Below are 24,382 nucleotides of genomic sequence, written 5' to 3'. Positions count from 1 at the left end.
AATGTATCCATCATACACTTTTTCACCTATATAATATAGGATTAGATAGAGGCAAAAGACTAAAAGTGGGTGGGTCAAATCCAAACTCTTGCTATATCACATCTAGAGAGTATAGGCTTTTAGAAAATATATGGGTTAGATAGCTGAATACACTTTACACAGCTATTTTAGACCCATAACTAAGCTGTCCATTGAAAATCAATGCATTTCAATGTAATGCAAGATACATTACAGAACTAAGGTATAGTAGTATGGAGGAAGTTGGGAGATGCACATTATATCACATCTAGAATATATAGACTTCTCAGAAAAATATATTTTAGGGTAATTAATCTGTTTTCCTTAATGATGTAGATCCTGCATAACTATTAGGCCTAAATTCTGTTTTTTCAATTCGTCTGGAATTAGATTTCTTTTCTGAACATTCTACAGTACAAATATAAACTGCCAACTTTAGAGTGTGTTGGTCAGTGTTGCCAGATTGGGCTTCTTTTGACTTCGTCGGGCGGGGGAAAATAAGCTTTAGGCGGGCAACTAAAATTTTGAGTTGAATGGTTCTCTATGACAAAATCGTTAGGGCGTTTTTTTTCTGAAGAGGACGGGTTTTTGAGCGTGAATGGGCGGAAATCACTTAACCCAATTTGGCAACACTGGTGTTGGTGTTTGCTGGGCCACAGGGCCAGTATGTGGATGGAAGCAGTTTAGCTAGGCTACAGAACAACAATGGCTGTTGTAGTGTCAAAAACAGATTACAAGGTGAGTACTGTTTATTTTTATTTGTGTTATGATTCAGATGTGTGAGAATGAGTAAGGATATGACCAATGACTAGGCTACTTGTGAAAGACTAGATATAATAACCCAACCGGCCCAAGTAAGGTACTAACATCATTATCAAGCAATGATGTCTGCTGTAAACCGTACTGTAGACTTCCCCAACTTGTGTGTGAACAAAAGAAAGGACAAAAATTAGGGGCAGCCGTGGCCTACTGGTTAGCGCTTCGGACTTAGGCACGGCTGAAGTGCCCTTGAGCAAGGCACCTAACCCCTCACGGCTCCCTGAGCGCCGCTATTGTTGCAGGCAGCTCACTAGTGTGTGCTTCACTTCACTGTGTGCTGAGTGTGTTTCACTAATTCACGGATTGGGATAAATTGCAGAGACCAAATTTCCCTCACGGGATCAAAAGAGTATACTTACTTAAACAATATACAGAGATGTAGCCTATGTGTGAGAGAGCAGTTTCAGTTGGTAGGCTAGAATACTGATGAGAGTGGCAGAATACTGATGATGCACAGTCAAGCCACAGCTCAAGCCACTGCACTCTCACTCTCTTTCTCTTCCTCACATACACACACACATAAACAAACATGCTCTCTCTCTCACACTCTCTCTTTCTCTTACTCACACACACACACTTCATATATTCCCTCTGTCTCTCACACACACAGTCACACACACTGTTGCTGAGTAGGAAAAGGCCACATTTTAGCACATCATTCCTGACATATCTCTGTTGCTTTCAAATTGTTGTACATCCCAGAATAGAGAAGGCAGAAGGAAGTAGTGGTATTCAGGGGGAGTGTTTAATACATTGTTCAGATGATAAACCTTGTGGCACCTACTGTATGAACATAAAGTCATGGAACACACTACTGAGAGCAGCTGAAATAAGAGCCTATCGCCCCATCCTTGATCTTGCTAAAGGTCTCCCTGAAGGTAGAATACCATCCATATTGTATCACAGAAAATGCTGTAGCATCTTTACTATGAAGAAACTGCTTGACAAGATCCTTGCAAAAGACATATCTGCAGAACTGTCTGTCACAGAGGACCTAAGAAAATCCGCAAGGGAAGGTCCAACAACTTTAAGAGTTCATGAGGCCAAATGTATACAGGTACTGGTCATATAATTAGAATATCATCAAAAAGTTCAATCATGTCAGTAATTCCATTCAAAAAGTGAAACTTGTATGTTATATTAATTCATTACACACAGACTGATATTTCAAATGTTTAATTCTTTTCATGTTGATGATTTATAACTGACAACTAATGAAAATCCCAAATTCAGTATCTCAGAAAATTAGAATATTACTTAAGACCAATACAAAAAAAGTTTTTTTTAGAAATGTTGAAACTGAAAAATAATATGAACATGAAAAGTATGAGCATACAGCACTCAATACAATACTTAGTTGGGGCTCATTTTGCCTGAATAACAATGCGGCATGGCATGGAGTCGATCAGTCTGTGGCACTGCTCAGGTGTTATGAGAGCCCAGGTTGCTCTGATAGTGGCCTTCAGCTCTTCTGCATTGTTGGGTATGGCGTTATCACATCTTCCTCTTCACAATACCCCATAGATTTTCTATGGGGTTAAGGTCAGACGAGTTTGCTGGCCAATTAAGAACAGGGATACCATGGTCCTTAAACCAGGTACTGGTAGCTTTGGCACTGTGTGCAGGTGCCAAGTCCTGTTGGAAAATTAAATCTGCATCTCCATAAAGTTGGTCAGCAGCAGGAAGCATGAAGTGCTCTAAAACTTCCTGGTAGACGGCTGTGTTGACCTTGGACCTCAGAAAACACAATGGACCAACACCAGCAGATGACATGGCACCCCAAACCATCACTGACGGTGGAAACTTTACACTGGACTTCAAGCAACGTGGATTCTGTGTCTCTCCTCTCTTCCTCCAGACTCTGGGACCTTGATTTCCAAAGGAAATGCAAAATTTACTTTCATCAGAGAACATAACTTTGGACCACTCAGCAGCTTTCCAGCCTTTTTGTCTTTAGCCCAGGCAAGACGCTTCTGACCATGGGCGTAGATTTAGGGTGGGACGCTAAGGACTAGTCCTAATCAAAATTTTAAGATGACAAAATTGTCCCCACCAATATTTTAGCGAACTTATTTGTACTGCTGATCATTCCGACAGCCAGCACGACAATACAAGAAACGTCAGGGTTATCTGACACGCAGGCTACACGCATGGAGAATGCCAATGCACAGGCTACTTTGGCAGTCAAGCGAGCAGGTGTGTCAACGACAACGGTAAGTTACCAGGGCTGTTTGCCAATACATACCCCTTAAAAGGCCAAAGTAAAACATTTTGATATTCCCTTTGCCCTTCAGCATGTACATGTTTGCCCCTTTTTGTGGTTTGTAGATCAGCTATGCCTTTGTCGGTTGGCAACAATGTCCTTTTGTATCCAAGCCAATTAACTTGCACAGGTAACCTTGCTCATCTTTACTTGCGTACGACTTCACACCAGTGCTTCAGGGCAGCCGTGGCCTACTGGTTAGTGCTTCGGACTTGTGACCGGCGGGTTGCCGGTTCAAACCCCGATCAGTAGGCACGGCTGAAGTGCCCTTGAGCAAGGCACCTAACCCCTCACTGCTCCCTGAGCGCCGCTGTTGTTGCAGGAAGCTCACTGCGCCGTGATTAGTGGGTACCTCACTGTGTGTTCACTGTGTGCTGAATGTGTTTCACTAATTCACAGATTGGGATAAATGCAGAGACCAAATTTTCCTCACGGGATCAAAAGAGTATTTATACTTACACTTATACTTCAGACCAGAGCTGATGCTTCAGCAAAGGCCGTGACTGAAAAGCTGTGAATGTCGTTGAACACAGCTGTTCTCACATTAGCTGATTGCGATAAACATTAACCATTGTTGCCTAATTACCAATTATTCATTACACCTGTGTGTAGTATCTACTTTTTTTTAGTGTTTTTCACATATAGTATTTTGCAGTATTTTTAAAATACAAAAATACACACCAATAAAGTATTTTGATACAAAATACAGAGCCATTTCCTTCAACCCAATAAAATAAAAATGACAAAATACTATTTTGTATTTGAAATACATATTACATGTTTCAGAAATCTTGACATGCCTAAGTTTTGGGTTGCAATATACAGGTAGTGGGCTCTCTGTTAATTTTAATGAGTAGGCCTAAGCCTAAAGTTACAGCATTTCTATCACAATTGACCAGACTTTGACCTTTGGTCTGCTGTTAACAAAATTCTGGCTATGATTGTTCCTTGTATTGCATCATGAGCCATCACTGTGCCTATTGCATTCTACTGTTGTTAGCCTTAAGCCTAGCTCAGTCATTATGTTATACCACATCGCCCTCCATTAGAAGTGCAATGAGCTGCATTGAGCATAATAAACTGCATTTAGAATTCCAAATTCATATTTCTAGATATTTTGGTGAAAGTAACTCAAAAGTAATACAATAGTAGTGTAATGCCTTACAATTCAGATACATATTATAATGTAACAAATTACTTTGAAATGACAGTAATGAACACTGATGACAACCATCACTTTCTATGTATGTCTGTGTTTGTGTGTGTGTGTGGAAGGAAATTGAGATTCTTCACTTAGTATTGGTACTGAAACACTAATGTTGTGACAACAGGAGTTGGGGATGTGTCCCCACCAAAGCTGAGACCAAACCTACGCCCTTGCTTCTGACGCCGTCTCTTGTTCAAGAGTGGCTTGACACAAGGAATGCGACAGCTGAAACCCATGTCTTGCATACGTCTGTGCGTGGTGGTTCTTTAGCAATGACCTTTTGTGTCTTGCCCTCCTTGTGCAAGGTGTCAATGGTCGTCTTTTGGACAACTGTCACGTCAGCAGTCTTCCCCGTGACTGTGTAGCCTACAGAACTAGACTGAGAGACCATTTAAATGCCTTTGCAGGTGTTTTGAGTTAATTAGCTGATTAGAGTGTGGCACCAGGTGTCTTCAATATTGAACCTTTTCACAATATTCTAATTTTCTGAGATACTGAATTTGGGGTTTTCATTAGTTGTCAGTTATAATCATCAAAATTAAAAGAAGGGTCATTCCACGTTCAACCAGGGCCCACGCACTTAGGTCTCAAAAAATTCTGAAAAAAAATTACCAGGTGTACCTATGTTACCCAGGAGACACACTGTAAAATTACTCTTATGTAAGATCAATACTTTCCAAGATACAGCCAGTTTTATAGGGGGAGGGGGGTGTCGATTTTGTTCGGCCTCTTTTTTTGTCAAAGTTCACAAGCCCACAGCGCAAGAACTAAACCATGTAGGAGGCTCAAAGTTTGCATGCTGGTACATAAATAGGAATAGTATGTAGCAAAATCGTCACGTTTGGTCTGGATAATCCTGCATGGTCATAGCTGTCCCTCAAAGTTGATACAAATTTTATTGGAATTTTTGGCTGGGCTCTGTTTAAGCCTTCAGAAGACATAGTTGTACTCAACATAGTAAGGAAAGTAAATCAAGAGCCTGAGATAAGTAGAAACACTCTCACAAAAAGCAATGAACAGAAAATAAATCCCTTCAGGGTCTGAACAGCAGACCTCACAAGTCTGAAAAATCATTTTGGTTATCATTTTCAGAGCACCCAAACACCTTGTGGGAATATACAAAGAAGTTTTTCTTTATTCTCCATGATCCCTTCTTTTTGAAAACACCAATTTGACTTGTCTTATGCAAATCTTTCTTTTTTATTTCCCACCCTGAACATGGGCAAAATGCCCCATTGACATCAATATGTTTTATATAGAGTCACCACACTGCCACCTGTGGTTGTATAGAGTAACCTGTGGTAGCTCTATACAAAACATATTGATGTCAATGGTGCATTTTGCCCATGTTCAGGGTGGAAGTGTAAAAGAAAGATTTGCATAAGACAAGTCAAATTGGTGTTTTTAAAAAGAAAAGATCATGGAGAATAAAGAAAAAAATATTTAAAAAATCTTTGTATATTCCCACAAGGTGTTTGGGTGCTCTGAAAATGAGAACCAAAATTATTTTTTAGACTTGTAAGGTCTGCTGTTCAGACCCTGAAGGAATTTATTTTCTGTTCATTGTTTTTTGTGAGAGTGTTTCTACTTATCTCAGTAAGGAAAATAAATCAAGAGCCTATGTTGAGACAAATATGTCTTCTGAAGGCTTAAACAGAGCCCAGCCAAAAACTCCAATACAATTTGTATCAACTTTGAGGGACAGCTATGACCATGCAGGATTATCCAGACCAAATGTGACGATTTTGCTACATACTATTCCTATTTATGTACAAGCATGCAAAATTTGAGCCTCCTACATGGTTTAGTTCTTGCGCTGTGGGCTTGTGAACTTTGACAAAAAAAAGAGGCCGAACAAAATCGACACCCCCCCCTCCCCCTGTGAAACTGGCTGTATCTTGGAAAGTATTGATCTTACATAAGAGTAATTTTACAGTGTGTCTCCTGGGTAACATAGGTACACCTGGTAATTTTTTCAGAATTTTTTGAGACCTAAGTGCGTGGGCCCTGGTTGAATTGACGTGGAATGACCCAGAAATAAACACTTGAAAAATATCAGTATGTGTGGAATAAATGTATACATTATACAAGTTTCACTTTTTGAATGGAATTACTGAAATAAATCAACTTTTTCATGATATTCTAATTATATGACCAGCACCTGTATTTTGTGACAAATGTAGCAAGTATTTGAAAGGTCAAAAGACAAAAGACAGTCTAACAAAATGCGCAGAGTTAAGACCTGATGACAAAATCAGAAGAGCAGCCATCAGGAAAGGTTACAAAAGAGTACTATCCATAGCCAGTCGTGACTTAGTAGCAGCAGAAGGCCATTACCATAGATCCTGCTACAGGGCGTACACAAAGTAAGATTCAGACATAGACAAAGATGAAACTAACTTGGCCTGCAAATGTGTACGGACCTGCAAACTTCTGACTGCTCCTGCCTTTCAAACAAATTAAAGTGCACGGAATTGTGTAGGTTACAAACTTGTAGCAATCAGATGGAGGAAGAGGATGAGGAGAACATAAATGCCAGTCTGGATGAATATGATGATAGTGATGAAGATTAAAAATATATTTTTGAGTCCTCATTAATCATGTCTTCAAACGTTTGAGCACATCCACCTATAAATTCCACTGTAGCCTAAAGTTGAGCCATTTTTGCAGCCAAGACATTATGGTCTCTATCAAAGCCAAACATGCCTATTCAGCTATTTAATCCATATATTTTCTAAAAGCCCATACTCTCTAGATGTCACAAAACATGACATGACTTGGACTTGATCCACCCTTTTCCATCATTTTGCATGTATATATTAGTGTATTATATAGGCGAAAATGTGTACATTTTATTGAATTTAGCCTGCATCATTAATGAAAAACTAAATCATCCATCTAAATTTTATGTTTTCTACAAGCCTATGTCATCTAGATGTGATATAACATGGATTAAGACATGTCCCACCTTCCTCCAGACTTTGAGGCACCCGTATCTGTACATAGGCTTGTATTGTATAATTTACTGTGTGCAGGTATAAAAGCTAGGAAAAACACAACTAAGCTACCACTTAGAGAGGGTTATCATACCAAATAATGTCCCTCCGGCATGGAGGATTACAAAAATCATTGGTAGATTTTGCCACCTCAGGTGATACCGATATGTGATTTTTTAGGTCCTGGCCCATGGGAAGACAGTTCGCTCCCACTCCGCCATATAAATATTGGCGTAAGTGGGAGCGAACTTCTTCCCCATTGCAGTACCATGGATCTGCAAATAGTACTCATTATTAAATTCAAAATCATTCCTCGTAAGGCCTAGCTCTAAGAGCCTCAAGAGAGCATCATCCGGTCTTACCGGATCCGGATATTTTCGAAAGATCTCTTTTACTGCTCCCATCCCCAATTGAGTCTGGATATTTGTGTAAAGGGATTCTATGTCGATAGTGAATAGCTTTCCACCTGGTGGTATTGAAACTTGTCTAAATTTATTTACAAAATCGAAAGTATCTTTAATATAACTATTGTGCTTCTGGGACAAAGGATTTAAAAAGTAATCAATGAATTCTGCAACCCTATATGACTCACTCCCACAGTCCGATACTATAGGTCTGCCTGGGGGGATCTGTTTTGGGATCGTCCAAGTGCTCGGGTCTTTATGAATCTTCGGAAGAAGATACAATTTTCTGGGCCTAGGAGGATCTTCTCCAAAAAGGTAGTATTTCTGTTTCGCTGTAATCTTTTGTGTCTCATATAGGTTGTTGACCACTTCCCGAATCATCTCCTGTCCGCAGGTTTTATGATCAAATCAGGATTTGTTTTTAATCTTTTTAAAGCTACTCTTTCCCCTATCGACAAGTTGTCATCCCTTTCCCTATGACACCGAATTCCCTCAAGTTCCTGTAAATCTCTTCTAATTAGATCTTGTATGGGCTCTGAAATAGTTTCCCACTTTGGCTCCCAAGTAGAAGGATTCGTAAATGGTTCCATCGTGAATTCCGTGTCAAAATAATCCAAAATTTTCAACCTCTTATGGTACCGGTGTATATCCCTCTTTAGGTCTTGTTTTTCTACCTCAGTGGGAGTTGGAATGAAAAACAAACCTTTTTCAAGTAGCAATTTCTCATCTCGTGATAAACAATAAGTGAGTGAGAGGTTCAAAATGTTTGAATGGGGCTGCCCAGTATCTCTGGGTCCCCCTGGATTTAGTTTAACTGCTCCATCCAACTCCTTAAAATATTATTAGCTGTATTCGCAGTCCAATTATCCACTTGAAAGTTGTGGGGATCAATGCCCTTCAAGGTCCTAAAGTTTTTTTCCAGAAAAAGATTCACCTCCATTAGCCTGGTCTTAATGTCTGGATGAAGACGTGGGGAGAATTGAATAACAGGGAAGAAAAATTCAGCCCTGGGGAATGTCATTTTGGCCTGTGTTATTAGTTGACCATATTGTTTTTGAATCGTCAGTAGTTTGTTCAATCTACAACCATTAACCAGTCCCACAGAAAAAATCACTTTCTGAGTGAGGGGACATGGGTCCAATTTCTCCAGAATCGATTTGATGTGCAAAATTTGCGCCCCGGGGAAACTATCTATTTGGACTGAAGCAAAATTAAATTCCCCAATCCTTGACAGATTGGAGTCCCCCAATATCACTACAGGCTCTGCAATCTCCACCTCCCACTGTAAAATTTTGTGGAATGTGTTACAGTGCCGAGTAACTGTATTTTGAACCTCTCTCGACTCCTGAATATGACCCATGTTCCCCCCTCTGTGTCCCTCCTTTCTAGGGTTCGAGTCCTCAAAATCTGAATCCTCTACCAGATCCAGATCAAATTGAGCTTGAAAACTCAAGTCAGCCGCCGAACTGCTACTCTCTTGTACCCGATGTATCTCCACTGAACAGGATTGAACTCTTCCTCCCCGGGTATTTTCTGGATATACTTCCACTAAACCCTCTTCTATGGGGACTATCCCTGGGGCCCTGTCTTCAACCAAGGTATTCCCCACTATGGTCGAATTAGAGGGAAGAGGGACTCCGGGGCTTGAGTCCTCAGTTGGATTCTGGTTAGGTGTCACATCGGTTTCTAGAGTAGAAGTCAATCCAGACTCAAAATCAACCTTAGGATAAGAATTCTGTTCCAGGTTCAGTTTAAGGTTGGGTCTAGATTCTTAGGGAGACACAATGGTTATATTAGAATGCGGCATAACCCTATCCCTAGAGTCAGGGTCCACATCCCCATCTCCCAAATCAGCCACATCAGTTTCTCGATTCAATCCCCTATCCGACACCTGTCAACTTTCAACCTGTTCCTCCAACATAGGGTTAGAGTAAGAAGTGGGATTCTGGTTAAGGTCAGTAAAAAGATCTGGGTTAGGGTCAGTACCCGGGTTAAGATTATGGTTAGGGTCAGGGCTAGGGTTAGATGTAGAAAGCTCCTGTCCTGATTCCAGCCCCTGTCTTAATTCCCCAACAATGTCTCCCGAATTAGGGTTAGGGTCAGTACTAGAGTTTGGATTGGTTGTGATGTTGTCCTTAGGTTCCACAAAAGGAGTACCTATCGTAGCCCCCATCCCATACCCAAACTCCGGCCATTCACCGGGTGCCCTATCAGGATCCAAAATGGCTTCATTCCCCATAATTCCCCGTGGGATTTCCACTGGTGTTCTCACCATCTGTGTGAATGCATGAATAGATGTTGTTTTTAAACAATTTTTATATATTGTTTTCCCATAGGCAATGGCTTTATCCAAGGCTAGTTAGTTAGTTAGTTAGTTTGTTTATTTGTCCTTACATAGGAAATTTGTTTTCACATACCATACAAGCCTCACAGACATGAAATACATAGGTACACACAGTTACGGTTCTTCACCCACCACCCTGTTACCACATACCCCACCCACATAGATGTTAACAGCACATATACAGCCCATATATCACAACAGCACATATACATCACATTACACAGATACAAACAGGAAAACCACCACCAGTTGGCATTACCGAGGAATGAGGGCGGCACAGTGATCCATCACCGTTGTGTGTTGTTCAGTGCTGCTATTGCAGAGGGCACAAAGCTTTTCCCAAAGCGTACTCGCTTCCACCCCATAGCCCTGTATCTGCGTCTTGATGGAAGCAGAATGAAGAAGGGATTGAGGGGGTGGGTGGGGTCATGAGCGATGGTCTGTGCTCTGTTCTTGGTGAATTTACTGTTGAGATCTGATAGATTAGGGGTGGGGAGGCCTATTGCTTTGGCTGCGGTATGAGTGATGCGTGTGAGTCTGTTTCTGTTGGCAGCAGTTAGTATGTTGAAAAAGCAGGGAAGGCAGTAGAGGAGGATGGGCTGGACTATGCTTTTGTACAGAAGGAGCAGGTGACAGGGGGCAACAGAAAGTGATCTGAGCTTACGGATGGCATAGAGTCTCTGTTGACTGCGTTTTTGTATGTCAGTGGTGTGTTGCTCAAAGCTGAGTTTATTGTCCAGGGTGAGTCCAAGGTATTTGAAACAGTCCACTATTTCTACGGTGTCGTTGTTGATGCAGGTGGGGTTGTGGGTTGTGTCAGATGGTGTTCTGGTGTTGGTGATTACAAGTTCCTTGGTTTTACTGATGTTAAGCTGAAGGTAGTTGTCAGTGCACCATTGTGTGAGGTGGGAAATGGAGTCTTGGTATGCAGATATGGAGTTATTGTCAGAGAAGTGCAAGTACAGCAGTGTCATCAGAGTATTTGAAGTATGTGGTGATGGGTGTGGGACTGACACAGTCATTGGTGTAGAGGGTGAAGAGGAAGGGGCTTAGGACACACCCCTGCGGGGCGCCGGTGTTAATTGTGGTGAGTGGTGATGTGACTGTACTTATATTGACGGCTTGTGGGCTACTTGTTCAAAAGGAGGAAGACCCTGCAAGCCCACTGCTAGCACCTCATCATAATGTTGTTTTAAAATGGTCATATTGACTCGCATCCACTCATCTGTATTTAATTTAACCTTAGCTGTTGTCTCCACATTGGGAGAGGAAGGTTTGATGAAGGCCGTTAATTTATTGACTTGTCTCAACATTCCCACTGGAAATGTTTGAGAACGTATGGATCCATCGATAATATCTGCATGATGAACCGCCTGCAGTAGCTTAAAGTATCTTTTCTCCAATTTACTCTCATTTCCCCCACATGGACCTGATCAATTCAAAATCTCCCCACCTCCAGACATTTGTCTTCTAAATCTAACCCCAACGGACTGCCTATGTCTTTTATAGACCATGATAGGTTCCCAACAAGGAGTTCAAGGAAAATTAACTAGGCACACTGTGTTTTAAAGATCACAGCTGCAAAAGAGCAAATGTTTTAAGATTTCAATCACACTCCACAAAAAATTCATAAAGATGTGTCTAATCACTCCAAACAAAAGCACACACACCTCACACACACACACACCACTCCACTAAGATGACTAATCCAAGAAGCCCCTGACTGTAGGTTTCATTATTACAAGATGTTAAATTCTCCAAATGTGCAAAATTGCTAAAGTCATGTAAAAACTGCATATATGTGCAAATGGTTGTCTTGGTATACAACTCGCTTTTTCAATGAAAGGAACAAATAGTTTTTAAAAACGTGGATCCTAAATTCATCAATAAAATGTAAAAATATTGGTGATATGTTTTGTTCACTAATGCTGTTGCTTATTATTGATTTACTTAGTTCACCACACAGAGCAGTAGAAAATAGGCAACTTCCAATTAAAAACTCTCTTTTCCGCCACACACTCTTTCGCCACGCCATGTCATTTCCACTACAACACATATTTTAAAATAAAAGAAACCAACTATATTCAGTAGTGTTGATAATTGTGCAGTTAGGGGTATATGTGTATTCACTTTGAGAAATACATTATTTTGAGCTATGATAAGAAAATGAAATGTCAGTGACCTAGTTCTAGGTGTTTTTTAGTGTAAACATTGTAAAATCTTTACAGTTACATTTTTGAAAAATAAATAAATTACAAATTTGAACAGAGATGTGTGTGCTATTTAATCAAATATATTTATAGCAGAACCTATTTCATTAATTTCTCTTAAAAACGTTTTGTTATATGATGAAAATGACCATTTTCTTTGACTGTCAGATAAAAATGGCAAAAAAGATATATTATTCAATACAAATCACAGCCAACTTAAGGGAAGGTTTATAGACAGATTAAGAAACCAACTACTGAAAACTGTTTGTAGAAATGTTTTCATTTTCTGACCAGCTCAAAGAGTACCACAGTTTAAGAATTACCCATAAAAAGTGAAAAACTTGAAAGGGTCTGAAAACTTTCCGGTTGCACTGTTGCACTGTTTCCTGAGTCAAGTCAATGCCAGGGTGTGAACGTTTGCTTTGTTACAAAGATTTTGGGAGATTATGATGACCACCCACATGTTGGTGCACTATCCCATCAAACCTAAACGTCTTAGAGACAAGAAAAAGACATATTTTTCTTTGATTTTTTTTAACAAAAGAGAAACTGTCCTCACCCTATGTATGTTGGCTGTCACATGCAGTCATGTCCTGTCATCATGTCTCACAAACGAGTAATTTGTTTGGTAACAGACTGACAACATCATGCGTTTGCACTGCTGCTCATCATGACACATTTTCTCCCATGTAGAAGATGAATTTCCACCAATCACGGGTACTTCCCTAATCTCCATAAGCTTATCTCCACAGTGCTTTGTCATGGTAAGCAAGGCTTCACTCTTCAGTGCCTATCATCTTCGATCACACAGCACAGTTCACCTGAGCCCCACCTGCCCTCAATTTAGCCCACACAACAAAACCATTTCTTCGGTCTCCTCTGACGCTGGCTCGCCTTTGAGGAGGACAAATTATGCGCCAGCAAATGCCATAGACTATTCTTGAACATTATCCTGGGAATAGGCTACCCATATGACCTTTCGGCAAATTTGGGATTTGCTCTGCAGTTCCCTATGGTTCCCTCTGGCTAAGAGGCAAGACCTTCCAATGTCCCTAAAACATGGGCACGCAATAGCCTATATCGCTAATCCGAGGTGTAGCCTATTTCTTTGGAATATAGTAAACAGCTGCATTTAAAACCTTCGTTTAAAAGATTGCTACACTTTTGAAACGATTTGGTAACAGTTACCATTTTAAGTCTAATTTCACTTAGTTACGCCCCTGATGGAAGTCATAAGTCAATTAACCTTTTCCAGATCCACTCCCAATTAGGTCTGGGTGTTCCCAGGCTTGATGGTCCGAGAGGCTACTCTTGAGATTTAGTCATTGTTTGAGTTTCAGCTTACATCATTACAATAAAACAGAAAAAAACATGGAACAAGGGAAATAGGCTATAACGCATTTGACTGAAGAGTGTTCTGTGAAAACTCAAATGTAAGGTATAGCCTATGCCCAAATTTGTAATTTCTTCACAACTGATTTCTTCATTTAATCGAAACTCAAACTTTACTTCTCCAAGCGTGCTGTGTGCACATTTGCTTTGGTTGCGTTGGGCACTTTTCCTTCCCTCTCCGATGAACAGCTCTTGGCACCAGCGTTTGACTGTCAACAGCCCAACGTGGTTGAGAGGACAGTAACTCCAATAGGCTATGTAAGCTATTGACTGAGCCATTATTAACCGCTAGAAATGACATTTGCGACCGTTTTGATGGAGCTGTGGAAATACAGATCATAACGTGCCGATGCTCTTGTTGCAGACATTCTTCAAATTTGCACACGGTTCTCAGTCACAAGGCTTCAAATAACAGTGCTCGGACATTGTACTGGATATAGTACAGAGGATGCTCGACTGCCAGCATTAACAGCAAAACTTGTAGCGAACACTAAGTATTTTAGGTTATAATAACTTCCTGTTGTCCTGACACTTCTGTGGCTTTGCGACATCCCGAACTGTCACCAAAGTTACAAAACCATTTGCGCGTGTGTTTGATTTTAAGTCATGTTTAGGAAAAAAGATCCAGAAAAAATCCACTTGGTCACCGACAATGCGACCACGTATATGGGAAGGTAGGTCTTATTACATATTGAATGTTTGCTATTGTTGACTAGGCTTACTTTATTCTCTCTCTCTGCCTCCCTCTCTCTCTCTCTCTCTCTCTCTCTCTCTCTCTCTCTCTGCCTATGTGTGTGTGTCTGTCTGTGTCTAACTAAGCCGAACTTTTTAGCATCATTCTTTATTGGTGAAAAGTCGAATGACCAGCACACAAGTATGTTCTTATATGGGTTGTAGGCTGCATCAGAATTCCACGAAAAAGACAAATACACACTAAATGAAGCCTACAAGAACAACAGGTATTTACTGGGCTGGTCTTTTCCTTAAATATTTGAGTTTTCATTTGTGGGGTTGCGCTACTCTTGTCAGAAAAAGGCATTGCACAACCTTTTACACACGAACCAATCAGTAGCTGTGTGCAAATTTGCACAACGACCATCCATTGCAATGTCTCTCAAACTGGATGCTGGATGTTACTTAAGTCGAGCTCGGTCGAGGTAGCCACAGATTGAGTAGGCTATCCTACTAAAGGAATGCCAATGGATTGTGTACTAGACTTTAATTGTAAAATAAAATCATTCAAATACTTAACTGCAAAATGATGTATGTGAATGCAATCATTGGTGTTGTGGTTTGAATTGTAGGTTATAGATGTTCACATTATTTCACATTTCTCTTTCAAGGAGAGTTTTTAAATTCTATATTGAAAATGATCATTTGACTTTTTTCAGTTATTAAGGTGTTTTTTTTTTGCTCGCCTGTATTGTCATCAGGCTCATTACTCATCTGCTGTTACATGTCATGTTGTTTGACCCTTGCTTGATACATTAATGTATTTTTGAGTTGGGCCAACACAAGGCATGTTTACCAATTTTGTGTGTTGTCATGCTTACCATTCAGCCATGTAACAACATCATGATGCACGGGTGCTCAGTGATTATTTAAAGCAGCTGAGGAATGGCACGTTTTTCCTCTAAACCACGTGTAATGGAAGCTTAACATAAGCTTCTTGACAACAGCCCCCCACACACTCTCTGTCCGGTTAAGTGGTCAATTATGGCCGTATCTGAAGGTATTTGGAAGGGACTTTGAGAGTTACAATGAGGCTGCTTTGCATTCCCTGTACAGGAAACAATATATGTGATGCATGAAATACAGATGAATACTTAGTGCATATTTCGCTATCACAAGTATACTTTTTTCCCTTTTGAAATAGTTTTCTCAACTTACCTCTAAGTTAATGTTTTCTGATATCTGATTTGACAGAGCCTATACCTTTTATGTCCTGTGACATGTTGGGGGGGGGGGGGGGGGGGTCCACTGACTTTAAAGCACCTCAGGCCAAAAAATACACCTGTTTTAGTCCATTTTTGCCAGACTTAGATTTTCACACATCTTGTCAACTCAACACAGATCAATGACACTAATCGTCCCAAATGACAGTTCACGTACCGTACACTGACGTTGAAAAGTTTGGGGTCAAATTTCAATTCAACTCCATTATAGACAGAATTCCAGCTGATAAGTTGCATTGTTTTTTGAAGAATCAGAATCACAAATTTTAATGCAGGTTTTTAAGGCTTCCCAAACTGATGTGTTTGTGGCAGTGTTTGTGGACGCAGATCGGACTTGATCCGAAAACCCATGTTGAAACTGATTTGGTGTAGTGTAGCTGGGGCCTAAGTGACTCCAAACGTTTGAAAGTGGTGGTAGTGTATACCAGCTGGTACAGAAAAATGAGACGCTCATTATGCAGGTGGTTCCATCTCATTTCTCTACTACCCAACCCAACAGGAATTCTCAGAATGAAGTCAAGGAGAAACATGGGACCATCACACATTGCCATGACAACAGTCGGGCACAGGAGGACCGAGAAAGTGAGAAAAAAGTCGCCAGGAAGCGACTCTACATCGTCTCAGTTGTTTGTCTGGTCTTCATGATTGGTGAAATCCTGGGTAAGTCATCCAAACACAACTAGTAATGGCTGGTTGGGGTGCAGACACTGTAAAAGTCAGCTGAGACCTTTTGAAAGCCATTGCATTTATAAAAACACTGTAGACCCATACAATTAATTACATACTGTAATTAGGAGTTATGTGCACAAGTAAAAGAGACACAAATAATTTTTTCATACTTTTTTATGGATATTGAATTGGCACATGCATGGTTGCATTTCTTCAGTCCATTGTGCCACTATTTAATTATAGTTTTTAAGCACATCTGTCTCATTATAACAGAAATATTTTAGTTCCCTGTTATTTCAGCCTTTCTGTCAAGCTTTTATATCTGAGCTCTAAAATTCTCACCTACCCTGGTTGACCATAGGAGGATACTTTGCTGGGAGTCTGGCAGTGATGACGGATGCTGCCCACCTGCTTGTGGATTTCACGAGCTTCATCATCAGCCTGTGTTCACTGTGGCTCTCCTCCAGACCGGCTACTCACAAACTGAGCTATGGCTGGCATCGGGCAGGTAAGGAGCCATTTTATAAGACTATAGTTTGTGCGTCTGTCATCTTCTCCCCACCACTATCATCATCATCACTATTGTGGTAATTTAATTAACACCATAGCCTATACTGAACAGTCTTAGAGGTGTTTGTCTCAGCTTTAACATTTATAGAATTTCCCCTTGGGGATCAATAAAGTATCTATCTATCTATCTAGAATATATACTCCATAACATAGTGGGAGATTTTAGTATTTCCTCCCCCCCAAATCAATAGAGCTGTAACAGTGAAAACAATCATTTGTGACAGTGAGAGTTTCATACCACCACCATACCACAAGTTCTTTTCCTAGTGGCACCCAGTGATATTCCCCTATTACAGAAACTGGACACTGCATCTACCAGTGTCAGGACCTTGCAAGATCTACATTATCTGACTGGTCTTACTAACTAGCCCCTCTCTTTCTCTGTCTTGCTGTAGAGATCCTGGGTGCCCTGCTTTCTGTGTGCACCATCTGGTTGGTGACTGGCATCCTGGTGTATTTGGCAGTAGAACGCTTGATAAGTGACGACTACACCATTGAGGGGACACTCATGCTCATCACGTCAGGCTGTGCAGTGCTGGCCAACATCATGTAAGAACAAATAATAACATGAGTCAGCACATTATGAAAAATTATGCAGACTAGAATTATTGTGATTAAGAAAATATAAGCAATTACGTTTGGTATGCATTGTTTCAAATGTAGCAATTCAAGAACCACATTTTTCAAAATTCTTCAGTATTTTTTCCATGGGACCACATGATCACCATGGCATATCACACATGTGTATCATTAGAGTGCATGAAAATGCACTCTACTGTTATCCGATTTATTCTTATGTTATTATTATTATTCCGCTGACGCTTTTTGTGCGTTTAATGCAGCTTCAACCGTTTAACTTAGAAACTTCATTCAAACTGCGTTGCGTAGGTCTTACTTAGGTGACTTCAGCTATGTATTTTTCAACTTTGTAACTTTTATACTTTTTAAACTATTAATTAAAGTCTGTCTCAAGCTTTAAAGGTGCGATTTGTAGGATTGTTACCGAACGTTCTGTAGGCCAAAATCAAAACACTGGTGAACGTTCTCAAGACTACCAGAAGTGAGCCTCTTCTGGGTTGCCAGATGTAATGAAGACTTAGCTAGTTGACCTGCAGCTGCTTTAACGTTTCTCCAACCATGTCCCAGCTACACATTACGGAAACAGTGAAAACAAAAAATACCTCTCTAACGAACGTAACACATTTAGCTGAAGTTAGCGATGCAGATGAAGTTTAGCTTAGGCTGTTGTGGAGAAATATGGCCAGCTCTGCGTCAGACTTGATATTCTTCGTTTGACCAAGACGTCACCATCTCAGGAAGCTCCTCCGATGTCCACTTAATTTGTTTCTTGTTTTAATTTTGGAAATTAAAATTTGCCTGCCTCTCGTGGGCGTTCATGACTACTGACAGCTGTTGACAGTTGGCCTTTGCTAATTTGGCAACCCAAATAGGACGACGCGCTAGCCCATTATTAATACGCTATTCTAGAATTAATCGTTCAAAACATAAACGAAAATTCCAAGAAATTCCGCCCCGTAACTCATTTTTTTCATGGGTTTTACAGGGTTTTACGGGTTAGAGTAATGTTGTCAAATAAGCCATTACTTCAATTCATCGTGTTTCCTTACTCTCTGACAACATATGTTGATCATTTTTGAATTGGTTACAGTTTATTTTCCATTATTTCCTACATACTGGACCTTTAAGCATACAATCTGGCTCTCTTAAGACTACAGATCCTGTTCAACTGTTTCCTCTGCCCACAACTGTTTCAAAATAAAAGTCTCCACTACAATAATTCCCTATTAAATAATTTAACCATTTAAACTATCCAACTATTTAATTGTTCAACTATTCCAACTGTCAGTTATCATCAACTATGCCTCCAGCCTACTATATTAAACCACCACCTACCTAGCAACCAATTTAGCAACCATTGAAATTAAGCATCTATGTCAGTTTCCATAGCAACTAACAAGATTATACTAGCAAACCACTGTAGTAACTCCTTTATTTCTGATAGTAGCCACCATGGACACCCTAGCAACAACCTAGCAACGACTTCAAGTACCCTAGCAACAGCCTAGCAACCACATTCACAGTTAAAACCTAGCAACCAACATCATTAACCTAGCAACCAGCATAGCAACCACCATAACTACTCTAGCAACAGTCAGTTGTCATCAACTTTGACTCCCGTCAACTGTTTCCTCTGGCCACAACTGTTTCAAAATAAAACTCCTCACTACAATAATTCCATTTTAAATAATTTAACCATTTTAACTATCCAACTATTTAACTGTTCAGCCTTTCAAACTGTCAGTTGTCATCAACTATGACTCCTGCCAACTGTTTCCTCTGCCCACAGCTGTTTCAAAATAAAAGTCATCACTCCAATAATTCTATATTAAAAAATTTAACCATTTTAACAATCCAACTATTTAACTGTTCAGCCTTTCAAACTGTCAGTTGTCATCAACTACGACTCCCGCCAACTGTTTACTCTGCCCAAAACTGTTTCAAAATAAAAGTACTCACTACAATAATTCCCTATTAAATAACCTAACCATTTTCACTATGCAACTATTTAACTGTTCAGCCATTCCAACTGTCAGTCGTCATCAACTACAATTCCCGCCAACTGTTTCCTCTGTCCTCAACTTCAACTTCAAAATAAGTCCTCAATACAATAATTCGCTATAAAATAATTTAACTATTTAAACTACTCCACTATTTAACTGTTCGGCCATTCCAACTGTCAGTTGTCATCAACTATGACTCCCCGCCAGCTTTTTTCTCTATCTGACCTCCATCTTTTTACTTAGATTATATTTTAGACAAGATTCAACAATATTTCATTCGGCAGCCATTTTTGCATTTTCATGCACTTGTAATTCCCAGGAATTACATTCTCTAGTTTTTAATTAACCTCTTGATAACAAACATAAAAAACACTAAAACATAATACAAGTATTATTACACATCATGAGCACAGTCAAGAAATGTTTAAATAATGGAATGACATGTATGATTAGAAAAGACTATGATCAACAGTAACTCCAGTTTTGCTCTTATATTCATTTTCATGTTGCATTCAGTCTGAATTTGTTTTGATAGTTGGCAAGTGGTACAAGTAAACCTTGTCATCCTCCACCTCCCCTCTGTGTAGCATGGCGCTTACCCTGCACCAATCAGGGCATGGACACAGTCACGGTGGCCTGAGCTCCGGACATGGACACAGCCATGGCCATAGCCATGAGAAAGGAGGGAACCGGAAAGCAGAGAATGGCCACACGCATTCCCATGGACAGGGCTCAGCGGAGCATCAGGACGTGGAGGACGGCCGCGGGGTGGCGAGGCGACCTCAGGCCAACGCCAGCGTGAGAGCAGCGTTTGTGCACGTGGTGGGAGACCTTCTCCAGAGCATCAGTGTGCTAGTCAGCGCCTTGATCATCTTCTTTAAGGTCAGAGCCTTAAGGCAAAATGGGATGAAAGGGTATGTTGGGTAGGTGGGTTGTCGAGAATAATAAAGACAGAACAGCCACTTTTCACTTGTATTTTTAGCCTTTTTCATATCCAATCAATGCATTTTGTTATACCGTACACTTAAATACATTTCACATTGTTTGGAAGCTGAAGGGTAGAAGCATTTTTGTATATTATCAGTATTTAGTAAGTGTTAATCTCATGTACACAAACTCAAAATCAGGTCTCTTCTCATTCACAGCCCGAATACAAGATGGCTGACCCCATCTGCACTTTCCTGTTTTCCATTTTTGTGCTCGGCACGACCATCACTATCATGAGGGACATCCTTGTGGTGCTCATGGAAGGTAAACCCCAGCCTATGAATATCAATGTTTCTCCTGTCAATCTTAGTTCATTCTGCATGGTCTCCTACAAGGGGTGTAAATGACAGTGTCATTCCCTCGTGCAGGCAACAAATCTCAGAGCATATGTGTTACGTAACGTGATAAGATCTTAATATGCACAATATTGCTTTTTCTGCCCTGCGGTTACTTCACTGAGCATTTCAAGACTCCCACACGCATCTGTCTGTGCAGGCACACCTGTAGGGGTGAAGTACAGCGAGGTGAGGGATGTCCTCCTGTCTGTGAAGGGGGTCAAGGCAGTTCACAACCTCCACATCTGGGCTCTGACCATGAACCAGGGAGTGCTGTCCGCACATGTGGCCATAGGTGAGTTTCCAAGGAGTGTAGTGGAAATCTTTTCACAGAGAAACTTTATGGATTAAACTTCAGAAGACAAATGTTCCTTCCTGAGCTCAGATGGGAGTCACATTTGGCTTGTGCTAACATAGAGAATTGTTTAGAGATATATGTAGTTAATTCTCTGGGATCTCTGGGAGTTTGGGATTGAGCACCAATCTGAGTGTCTCATCTGTTTTCCCTTCAGATGATGCTGTGGATCCGCAGCCTGTTTTGAGGGAGATCACTAAAGTACTGTTCGACACCTACAGCTTTCACTCGGTTACTATTCAAGTGGAGCCCCAAGCTGATCAGAAGCCTGACTGCACCCTGTGCGAAGATCCAAAAATGTAGACTCCCCAAGGGCATGGACTTGTGACTACCACCCCAGGTCACCCAAAAGACAGCAAAGGAAAGTTTGGAGAACCAGGATTGTAAATCCTAAAGTCTGTTTTTGTAGTTTTCTAATTTAAACTTAAGTGTCTGGCCAGCTTTTAGTGGACCTTTGGACACCTACTGTATGTGTTCTGTTGGTGTTCATGGGCTGCAGGGTCACAAAACAGAAATACAAACAAACATCAGCTTGTCTCTTGATTAACCCATCTTAACCCCATCTCTGGGGTTTAGATAACATGCCTTATTAAGTTTAATGGGCAGACTGTGTATTTTTTTAAGAGTAAATATTAGCCCTCAGTATGGTTTAGATTTTTTGTTTTTTTATGGGATTTATTCAGCAGCTCTGTGCCAAAAATTCCGGTCCAAGTTGGAGAGCAGCTTTAATGTTATTTTAAACTGAACAACAAAACCAAAAGGGTTTGTGAGCGAGAGTCAAAGTACCACATTTTATTTTTACACAATAACAATGTCAGTTCTCACACATCTGTCAGGTCAAATGAAGAAAGAAGTTATGTATATGTGCTTGGCACTGCAAACAAATTCACTGTATTTGTATAACCGTAAAAGACTGTAGTCCTATGTTTCTTTCATGATCATGTGTACTGTAGACCTGTGGTCATGTGTCTTGTGGGAATAAAAAGACCAGTCATGTGTACTGTATCCCTACTGTATTCACTGTTCTCTACCCCGTTTCCTCCTGAGGATAAGTGTTGCCCAGCAACAAGCACAGTGGCTCATTGTCTTGTGGATCATGATGATTTCCTTATTTCTTAATAACGACCTCCTTCTTCCTTTGGAGACGCTAACATGCTGTTGTAACCACTAAGCATGCAGTCAATACCTGAGGTGAATTAGGGTTCCTCTAAGATGCAGCATAAGGTCAATGACCTGAGTGTGAACATTTATCTACCATTGATCACACTACTGAAGGCAGTATGAAACACTGGTCATCTAAGCTCAGGATATGCATACATGGGATGACGCTCAAGACATACACGAGACACTGAGGTATGGTTTACTTTCAATGTTTGTATTGCATTATTAGATAGATAGATAGATACTTTTTATTAATCCCCAATATTAGGAGGATTAACTATGCCAATGCAGAGTCAGCAGGGCAAAAACATTTTTGGTTTGTTATGTAAGTAAAGCTGTTTACACTAGCAATATTTTTGAGGCTCAAGGGAAAGGCTAATCTGTGCTTAAAGTTTTAGGAATTTCATATTTCTGGTCTTGAATATGAGCAGAATTGCCCTAGAATGCCTCATCAACAACCCGCTCAGTTCTATAGGACTCCATTCCTGCAGTAAGAGTGCACCCTGGTCTAAGGCAATCTGCATGTTTCATACACCCTCTTAACAAATTGACAATATTTCAGCCTCTCCCCAGACTCCTGTACAGTAATCCTCTTACCGTCTGCTGGATCAGAGTGATCAAATACACTCAGAACAATGGCCAACTGAGCTGGGTGCACTCTGCTGTATAATGGACATCTGCGGATAGCAGAGAGAGGTGCTGTGCGCAGAATAAGTGCACTCGTCCACCACTTCTGAACCTTGGCCACAAAGGGAAAAGACTGGCCGTTCTGTGTTGTTTTTTTTTACTTCTCTTTTTAATTAAAGCTCCGGATCACTTCGGCTCTAAATTACTTTTCAATGAGGGTAATTTTCCTCTGTAATCATGCGGCTCACAGACTGGTGTAACTCTTCATTCCCCTTGTTGTTTGAGAGACAAGCGTTGTTGCGGGGGTTGCTTATTCACCACAATTCCCCACTTGTGCAGTTCTCTCCATCTTAGACGAGATAAGGAGTACATGAGTGGCATTTAGTCAACAGCTAAGTTAATGAATGTGACGGAAATGAACTGATAATGTAATGTTGTTTAAGCTTCAGTTAAGCGGTTAGATATATCTCAGTAATCTCATTCTAATTTTCAATCATTTATTAAATACAGCTATTGTGCTCCGGATCAAGATGGCCACAGAAGATCCTTTTCGAGAACAAACTTCATAGTTTATCCAGATAATAATCACGTTATTTCACTGTTGTTTCCCTGCAGAGTGTTGTCATGACAGCAGATACAGTAATTAACTTTTTATAGATAAAACAAAAACAATGCTTGAACGTTCTATTTGGGCCCCAATCTACTTCCTCTGCATTAAAGGTGTGATTTGTAGGATTGTTACCGAACTTTCTGTAGGCCAAAATCAAAACACTGGTGAACGTTCTCAAGACTACCAGACGCGAGCCTCTTCTGGGTTGCCAGATGTAATGAAGACTTAGCTAATAACGTTAGTTGACCTGCAGCTGCTTTAACGTTTCTCCAACTATGACCCAGCAACACATTACGGAAACAGTGAAAACAAAAAATACCTCTCTAACCAACGTAACATATTTAGCTGAAGTTAGCGATGAAGTTTAGCCTAGGCTACCTGTTGTGGAGAAATATGGCCAGCTCTGCGTCAGACTTGATATTCTTCGTTTGACGAAGACGTCACCATCTCAGGAAGCTCCTCCGATGTCCACTTAGGCCTAATTTGTTTCTTGTTTTAATTTTGGAAATTTTCCTGCCTCTCGTAGGCGTTCATGACTACAACTGACAGCTGTTGACAGTTGGCCTTTGCTAATTTGGCAACCCAAATAGGAGGACGCGCTAGCCCATTATTAATACGCTATTCTAGAATTAATCGTTCAAAACATAAACGAAAATTCCAAGAGATTCCGCCCCGTAACTCATTTTTTTCATGGGTTTTACGGGTTAGAGTAATGTTGTCAAATAAGCCATTACTTCAATTAGTGGTGTTTCCTTACTCTCTGACAACATATGGTGATCATTTTTGGAATGGTTACAGTTTATTTTCCATTATTTCCTACATACTGGACCTTTAAGATAACATATGGAATGTTAAAAAGGAAGCCTTGTGGGGCCAAC

The 24,382-nt window shown here is 40.4% G+C and overlaps 1 protein-coding gene across 9 annotated transcripts; it reads left to right on the top strand.

Annotated features, from left to right (window-relative positions):
- The first annotated feature begins 414 nt into the window (after nucleotides 1–414).
- LOC121696164 (zinc transporter 8-like) lies at nucleotides 415–22,111 on the top strand. 9 transcript variants are annotated; one of them, XM_042077496.1, is made up of 9 exons: nucleotides 415–756; nucleotides 9,097–9,305; nucleotides 16,108–16,268; nucleotides 16,639–16,785; nucleotides 17,243–17,396; nucleotides 20,017–20,311; nucleotides 20,575–20,680; nucleotides 20,912–21,046; nucleotides 21,264–22,111. In XM_042077496.1, exons 1-9 carry the CDS (start codon nucleotides 724–726, stop codon nucleotides 21,407–21,409), a joined length of 1,386 nt encoding a protein of 461 aa, XP_041933430.1. In that variant the 5' UTR covers nucleotides 415–723; the 3' UTR covers nucleotides 21,410–22,111. The 9 variants fall into 9 exon arrangements, with proteins under 9 accessions (XP_041933430.1, XP_041933439.1, XP_041933438.1 ...); XM_042077504.1 differs by lacking the exons at nucleotides 415–756; nucleotides 9,097–9,305 and adding exons at nucleotides 13,170–13,694; nucleotides 14,258–14,327; XM_042077499.1 differs by lacking the exons at nucleotides 415–756; nucleotides 9,097–9,305 and adding exons at nucleotides 13,172–13,694; nucleotides 13,780–14,327.
- The last annotated feature ends 2,271 nt before the right edge of the window (nucleotides 22,112–24,382 follow it).

This window comes from Alosa sapidissima, chromosome 21 (assembly GCF_018492685.1).
Source record: "Alosa sapidissima isolate fAloSap1 chromosome 21, fAloSap1.pri, whole genome shotgun sequence".
Classification (NCBI taxonomy): Eukaryota; Metazoa; Chordata; class Actinopteri; order Clupeiformes; family Clupeidae; genus Alosa; species Alosa sapidissima.
Note: the sequence above shows the minus strand (reverse complement) of the source record. Positions and strands in the feature narration are given on the sequence as shown.